The sequence below is a fragment of the Cuculus canorus genome, chromosome 4, assembly GCF_017976375.1.
Source record: "Cuculus canorus isolate bCucCan1 chromosome 4, bCucCan1.pri, whole genome shotgun sequence".
NCBI lineage: Eukaryota > Metazoa > Chordata > Aves > Cuculiformes > Cuculidae > Cuculus > Cuculus canorus.
In genome coordinates, this window is record NC_071404.1 from 6,976,046 (window position 1) to 6,984,020 (window position 7,975).

The 7,975-nt window shown below is 46.4% G+C and overlaps 1 protein-coding gene across 2 annotated transcripts; it reads left to right on the forward strand.

Moving 5' to 3' along the window:
• Positions 1-887: 887 nt before the first annotated feature.
• On the forward strand, positions 888-7,859 carry FABP1 (fatty acid binding protein 1). Of its 2 annotated transcripts, none has more exons than XM_054065416.1 (5): positions 888-1,075; positions 1,807-2,229; positions 3,168-3,340; positions 5,252-5,344; positions 5,873-7,859. In XM_054065416.1, the coding sequence occupies exons 2-5, from the start codon at positions 2,034-2,036 to the stop codon at positions 5,921-5,923; spliced, it is 513 nt and encodes a 170-aa protein (XP_053921391.1). In that variant the 5' UTR covers positions 888-1,075; positions 1,807-2,033; the 3' UTR covers positions 5,924-7,859. The 2 variants fall into 2 exon arrangements, with proteins under 2 accessions (XP_053921391.1, XP_053921390.1); XM_054065415.1 differs by having other exon boundaries at positions 2,118-2,229.
• Positions 7,860-7,975: the final 116 nt, after the last annotated feature.

Here is a 7,975-nt window from a genome sequence, read left to right on the forward strand (position 1 = left end):
GGCCATTCTGGGAGTGCATCTCACTGAAAAAAATTAATAAAACCCACAACTTCGGTCTGCTCCATTTGAAAAAAGAGCCATGCAGAGGTGGAGCTTATCCTGCAGTGCCCACCCCAAGATGCATCAGGAGAGCTGGGCTCCAAAATGGATCAGATAGATAGAAAAATACTCAGATATTTTTTCAAGTCTGAATCTCTCTCTCCATCATGCAGAGAGAGGGATGCGAGTTGCCTGGAGGAACAGCCAGAGGTCCAGGTCATGACTGTGTGAATGTGAAGTGCTTAGGGACATGGTTTAGGGAGTGTTAGGAATGGTTGGACTCGATGATCCAATGGGTCCTTTCCAACCTTGTGATTCTGTGATTCTGTGTGGGAGGCACATGTGTGCTTCCAAGTGGTCTGTGGACGAGGATGTTACCTGGCAGGGAGCTGCCGGTGCTGCCTGCTGCTGAGACCGGGACAGAGAGGTCAGTCACCACTGTCGCCACGAAGAATATGGTGGAAAGGGACATGTGGCAGCACAGCTCCAAGTAACCATGGGATATTCACCCAAGGAAGGGTCAAAATAAAATGCGATTCCTAATGTGACGTCGGTCCTGATGAGAAGCCCAGGATAAAAGGGGGAAAAGCTGAAAAACTGTTTGGAGAACACGTTGAATCAACTCACCCGCTCTGAGTGCTCTCTGAACTTTCTTGGCCCCCTCTGTGGTGCAGAGGGATGGTGTGTCCTACCGAAAGCCTTCTCAGCCAACTTCACCCACCACCCGGCCCACCAGCAGCGGCTTTTCCCTTCCTGCCTCGTCAGGCAGACACTGCCTGTACTAATTAACCAGAAACGGGCTGAATCTAGCCTGGACAGTGTCACTGTGCACCACAGCAGGGCAGAGAGCAGAGGTGGCCGGCAGCCCCAGGTAAGCCTGAAGGAATGCGACGTTCAGCTGCAAATGCCTCTGACAGCATCTCCAAATTGGAAAGAGACAGATTTTTTTTTCACGCTTATCCATGATTTCACTACTCAAAAGGCCAAAGATGCCATGAGAAGGCAGAAGGGAAGAACTGCAAAGAGAAAAAATCATGTGAGTGGAAAAGGGGAAAATCTCTAAGCTGGTGACTTTGGGAGGGAGGAGGATTTCACTGGGGCAGAGGATGAGATGGGAGCAAGAAGCTGAGCCTGGGAGTCCAGACACAGATGGTGGATGCTCTGATGCCATGCAGCAACCCAGGATGAAGTGGAAAGGAGCCCAGCCCTGAGCCCTGCTTTGGAGGAAGGAATCAGGATCAGTTGGAGGCTGCCGCTGGTCCTACTACTGATGTGGCATTAGAGAGAAATGCAGCTCTGAGTGACTGTGGCTCCTCTGGGGAAAGCAGAGAGGAAAGGGAGTTTTCATAGTGGCTCCTGGCAGTAGCCTTGGTTGGTCAATAATGGCACAATACATCTATCCACACGAAACCCCTTTCTCGAAGGAAGGCTGTAGTGATGAGGTGTAGGAAGGCTGTAGAGATGAATTAAACTGCATTCTTTAGGATGCTTCAGTTCAAGCCTCGGATTTGATTTTGAGTCATGTTTTTTCCTTAGGGGACAACAATGATTGCTGCAATAGTGGTGACTGCTACGTCTGGGCAACACAAAAACCCACCTTTAGAGAGGACTGTGAGACATCTGAGGGAGTGAGCAAGTTAGTTCCCAGTGCAGCCACTGCTCTATTGTAGTGCTAAAGACTCAGCGTGCACATACCAGCAAGTAGAAACCCCAACGGTGTCACCTTCAAGGGACACCATAAACTTTCACTGCTTTCTCCTCTTCCAGATGTGTGCTTCCAGATTGCAAGCTGATTAGATGATTTGGCTCCTTTCTTTGATAATTAATCTCTTTGAACAATAATTGCTTTTATAATTTGTTTATGGATGCCACGTTGTTACCTCCATAAAATGGGTTTATGCGGTTTTCCCTGCCCCCACATTGTAAATCGAGGTCTGTAAAATGTATAGCAATTTATCACTGACCATTGCCCGGTTTTATGTTAATGTTTGAACATGGCCATAAAAGAATTACATCATCTTACCTCCGAGCAACTTCTAAGGCAAAAAGACCTTATAAAAACAAGCTCTGCTTACCAGCAAGGTACCTTCTGTTGTGTTGGGAACACAGAAAGTCTTTCCATCATGAGCTTCACCGGAAAGTACGAACTCCAGTCACATGAAAATTTTGAGGCCTTTATGAAAGCACTTGGTAAGTGCCTGCATGTGCTGTGTGCTGCTTTGTCTCCACAGATCCCACCAATATCCAGGAGTCCAACTGTGCTGATGTGCTAATGATATAGATTGAAAACATCGCTCAGATTTCCCATTTCAATCTGTCATCTTGCAGTTGTTGTTTTTTTTTTAAATGTGTATGAACAGAGATCTCAAAATAGAAGAGAAAGCATCTCTCTGGCTGGTGGCTGGAGGTCAAGAGATGCTGGGTGAAATTTTGTAGCTTGAAGGAAAAAGGCTGTGAAATTTGAGGGCGAGCAGGACGCTGCCCACCCTGCCGTGGTGCTGCTTGGTGATGCTGCAAAGCCCCACATTCCACCATTCATCAGAGAAACAGTGAGGGTTGTTTAAATGTTTGATGATGACTGTAGTTAGTCAGATTTCCACCAGTGTCTGTTCTAGGGAACATGCTCCTGCCGGGATCCAGGAAGCTTTGCACTACTTCTGCACAGTGCTTGAGGGGCTCCACCTGTCAGATCAGCTCCAGGCTTTGGGATGCTTTAGGTTCTGAGGGATCCTGAACCAGACTTGAAAAAAAACCACTTGGTTCCCTCATTCTGCCTTGATTTATTCCATTTTCTCTGCTTGCTTCTCAATAAAGGAAGGAAAACAGGATATTTTTTTCTTTCTGCTTATGTAGAGAGGTAGATGTTCTGCTCCCAGACAGGTCGGTGAGATAAAGGAGATGTCCAGTGCCCACATAAAATCCAGGATGACGGTATTCATTATTTTTCCTCCCCAGCAGACTCAGGACCAGGTGGGACTTGGGGAATCATCATCATTGCAAGGCTTTTGCACACTGGAATAGAAATTCTCCCAGCTGTGGTTCCCCAAATCCCATCACATTCATTTGGCAGCAGCCATCTACCTGTCAGTGGCTCCAAGGTCCACCTAACATCTCTTGTTCCTGGGCAGGGCTTCCTGATGAACAGATCCAGAAGGGCAAGGACATCAAGAGCGTCTCAGAAATTGTGCAGGATGGGAAAAAGTTCAAGGTTACCGTGACCACTGGCACTAAAGTGCTACACAATGAGTTCACCATTGGGGAGGAGTGTGAGATGGAGATGCTGACGGGAGAGAAAGTCAAGGTGAGTGATCAGCTCCTTTTCTGCCCAGGGTGCAGGGGATCAGGGACATTAAGTTCCCTTTCCAACTATTCCTCTGCACTTGAACCAAAGGGAATGACCACACACTGGATGTTAAAGCTGACACAGGGCAAACATCTGAGTAATTTCCGAACTTAGTTCTGCCTTTCACTTTACATACATGACTTAATAAATCATGTAAAACATACATGATTTAACATAATATAATACTAATTGGAAGTCAGCAGATGTGACACCTGCTGCATGCTCTCTGCAGGTCCTCAATAAGAATCTTAGGGACACATTTCTGAAAAGGACAGCCCATTTCTGAGTTACCTTTTGAGAAAGGCAGAGTTCAAGACCCTGAAGTTCCCACCTTTGCTCTTTGCTTTTACAAAACATTATACAAACTCCCCAACCAGTACTTTTGCAGATGAAGCCTTGCATTTCTAAAGCTATCCTAATAGTCAGTTTGGAAAACACTGGAAGCCAGAGGTTTTGTATCCTGTTTGGAAAAGTGGGACAGAGATGCTTTGGTAAATCCTTCTGACAGCAAAAGGTCTGAAAAATTTGAGGTGGAAAAAGGCTGACTTGCTTTCATGTTGCAACACAAAACATACTCCAACCTTCATTCTGTTGACTTAAAGACAGTGCAGGAAAGTCAGCCGAGGAATCGTAAACCAGTAGATTTCTCCTTTTAAATCCCAGTGGCTGTTAGCTTCTCTGTGAGCCTTTTGCACTGCTTCTGTTTACACTGGCTGAGATGGTTTGGCAAGGTGAGGATTTAACACCCTTGAAATTGGGTCAGCTCCCATTCCTGGACATTAGTTTCCAATGGTTCATAAAATGTCAAGACAATGTCACTGACAAATATTGCCTTTCTCCTCTACCTCTGGAGAAGATGATATCACAGGGACTTTTGAAAGCAGGAGGAATGATCACTAAAGAAATGTTCCTGTGAATTGAGCTCCGATAGCCACATGGGTTGTATCACAATTTCTAGCATTACTGAAGTCCCTTGTACATAAACTACAGGGAAATGGCTATTAGAAGGGCTTCACCCTGCATAGATCATCAACTCAAGGGCAGATGAACATGTCCTACAGCCAGACAGACAGATGAACAGAAATGGTTTTACCTGGGTTGTTTATTTGAGTAATCTCAATGATCAAGGTAGCTGCCTTGTGAGTGCTGGTGCTGTCATAGCCTTTTCAGACATGCAGTTCCTTGGGGGTTTAGAAACTTGGCAGATGTGTTTGTCCACCTGAGAGCTTTCCAACCATGACTGTATTTCTGAAAGCTCCTTAAACTGTTCCCACCTTGACCGAGACTTCTCCCAGGCCCACGATATCACCTAGCCTCCCATTACCTGAGCCCAAGGGAGGTTGCTGCTGCAATGGGCAATAGATGGGTGGTGTAGAGAAGACAATGTGGCATGCCCTGGCCCAGCTCAAGTGACTCTGCAGTCCTCTTCTTGGAGGTAAGCAGGTCCTCGTGGTCCTGATGCTGCAAGAGGATCTGCCCCAAGGGGGACAGGCTACTTGGAGGCACCAGCGTTGGCAGGGTGAAAAGTCTTCCTTCTTGTCCCCCAAAATGCATGTTGATGTGGTGCCAAGGATCCCTGCTATGGTATTTGACAGTGCAGAAGCCGCTTTTGGGGGGGAGAGAGGTTGGTATGGCAGCAAAATAGCACCCCTCTAGAGCGCAAAGTAAACATCTGTACCCTTACTGTGTTGTAGTCACTACCACCACAATCCCCTTCCTCCCAGGAAAGCTCCAAGGGAGCAGCTTGCTCCAAATAGCTTGCAGAGGGGACAGAGCCAACTCATTATATCAGAAGAAAGAAGAAATGCAGGGGTTGATACGGTCTGTAGTGTTAACATGAATGCCTTTGTTTCCTCCTCTCTCTACCAGGCTGTTGTTCAAATGGAGGGTGACAACAAACTGGTTGCAAACCTGAAAGGGCTGAAATCTGTCACTGAGCTGCATGGAGACACCATCATCAATGTAAGTGTAGAAAAAAGGGGCAATGGCTGGAATAACAAGTGCCTATAGCTGCCCTCAGGGTCCTCGCCCTACAAAGCTAACAGAGATGCTGTGGACCCTAGGGAGGTGCTGGATGAGCACATGCTCACACTCAGTCTCTGTAGCCAAAGCTGGTCAGTTGGCCAGACATTGAAGGCACTTTCTCATTATAGTCTGATCCAAAAAGTATTTTTTGAGACCTCGGTAGGCATTTCTGGACAAAATTTCATGCAATGAGGTCATTTTCTCACCCATCCAGATGTATATCTTTGGGGCTGAACCTGGCATTTTTAAGGAAGAGAGGTACAGCAGACTGATCCCAGCAGGGTGATGTCAGATTATACCTACCTGCCTTGGAGTACTCATGAAGAGATGTAAAGATTAAATAATTGGGTTTATAGGAAATAGATCGAGGACCAGTCCTGTTTCAGTTTGCAAGAACACATCTTTTCCAAGTAAATAATGGACCCAAGTGCCATGAAAAGCTAACACTTCCCATTTGTTTTTCAGACACTGACCATGGGAGATCTTGCCTACAAAAGAATCAGCAAGAGGATCTAGAGACTCTCCACACATCAATCATTTTACTGTGTAAAATGTGTCCATTAAAGTAAAATTTTTATTAAAGGCATCTTCATTATTACCATTAACCTCTTCACTGTTGTTATAAAGAAATGCAAGCTTCCGAAACTCCCACAAGCCCAGGTAGAAACTGGGTAACCAGCTGAGCCAAGGCTTTGCTGATGTCTGTGAATGAAGACAGGATAGGGCATGTGCTCAGAGTTGTTGAGTGACCCTCTGAGATGTGCTCCATGCTCATGATCATCCTTCCAGACCCTTCTTGGGGATAGCATCCTGCCACAGATGTCCTGATGAGTCGTGCACCCATGGCTGCCTTGACTGGGTGGATGGAGGAGCACTAGACATGGAAACGGCTCTGTTCCCTTTTCTTACAAACACGGCCAAAATGACCACAAGGTGACTGGCACGGCCAAAAGATGGGGAGGTTTAGGAAGGCTCAAGGAAATGTCAATGGTCTTGCCCAGGAAGCTGCCTTCGGGAAGCATCCAGAATGGGCAGTTTGGGTGTCCCACCCACCATCCCCATCCTCAGACCTCCACAACAGGATCCAACCCTCCAGGCTGTGACCACCCCATCCCCTCCCTATCCCTTCCCACCAGCAGCAGGCTCCCAGATAGCCTGCAGGTGTCCTGTGTGTGTTTTGCCCCAAACCACGTCTGATATACTGGGTTGAACTAGAGTTCAATTCTTCTTGCAGAGTGAAATACATATTGTCTCTCCTGGCAGGAGATGCACACTGGTTATTCACAGCATAGCCATGGAGCACCAAAGACATCTCCCATGCTCTCACTTGGTGCTGCACAGTGCATGAAGATGTGGTTTTCTGGTGCTCACAGGACAGGAAACCCTTCTTAGCTAACTTTTCCAAGCCCTGTGCTTGGATGAGGATTGGAAATTGCCACTAAGGAATGCATATATGGCTGGTGTGATATACCTAGCTGGGAAGATGTTCTTACAATCACTTAAAGCTGATCAGGATGGTAAAAAACAACACAAGTGCTTCCCCACCTTCTCCTGCACCCCAAACATGCTATTAAACGACCAATTTGTCCTCATGTCCATCTCTCCCATGACTCCTCTCTCTTCAGGGATGGTTTTCATGTTACAGGTTGACGTTGATTCTCACTGGAAGAACTGAACCAACGTGGATTGTACCAGTGAGCATCAGATGGGACAAATGGAAGGGCTTAACTCAAGGGCATCTAAAAAGCAGATGATGGTCTACAGTGAACGCATCTTAGAAGTATCAGCAAAATCACTGAGAAATGTTGAACGGGGAAAGCCCTGCTTTCAAGGGGATTCTTGAACACACCATCTCTTTTCGTCTCTTGGTTGCCACTGTACATCTGGAGCAAATCAGGTGGATTTTGAGATAGATGGGCAGGCAGAAAAGACTTTTTTTATCTAGAAATCCAACCATTGCCTTCAGACATTTCCTTATCTTCATTTGCTGTCCAGTGGCAGCTGATCCATTGACTAACCCTTCTTCGGCTCAGTGAAAAATTGACTGAGCACTTCTCTAAGGTGAAAGGCAGGTGCTGAAAGTCATTAGAGTCCCCGGCTCACCTTAAGGATGAGCAAAGGTGGATCTCCCTCCCCAAAACCCACTTCTTCAGTTACAGCAGTCCATACAGCCAGTGCACCACACCAGGGCAACTGGCTTCTGGCACAGACTCATCTCATGTCTATCTGCTGCCACCACTTCAGACATTATCTGATTTTTAACTAAGGAGACTGATTTACCCTAATTAATTTATCCTGATGTAGGAATTCCACTTTGTCTCACATTGCAAAGTGCCCACAGTTTGATACTGCGCCCGTGTCAGGTGAAGAATCATTTTTCAGCAGTTTTCCATCAGAGAAACAGCACTTTACATGAAACGCCATCTGCAGGTCTTATTCAGTCTACACTCAACTCCCATAGGTATACATGAAACTTTGTGGAAGCAGCTTCCCACTTCTACCATCCCTTGGTCAGCCACCCATGGACATCACTGGAAAGACATATCGTCGCAAGGAAGTGATAGGAAA

Coding starts and splice junctions, on each gene's coding strand:
- FABP1 (XM_054065415.1), top strand. CDS start 944: ATGCCTCTGACAGCATCTCCAAATTGGAAAGAGACAGATTTTTTTTTC. Junction 1,076..2,117: donor CTGCAAAGAGAAAAAATCAT/GTGAGTGGAAAA, acceptor TCTGCTTACCAG/CAAGGTACCTTCTGTTGTGT. Junction 3,341..5,251: donor TGACGGGAGAGAAAGTCAAG/GTGAGTGATCAG, acceptor TCTCTCTACCAG/GCTGTTGTTCAAATGGAGGG.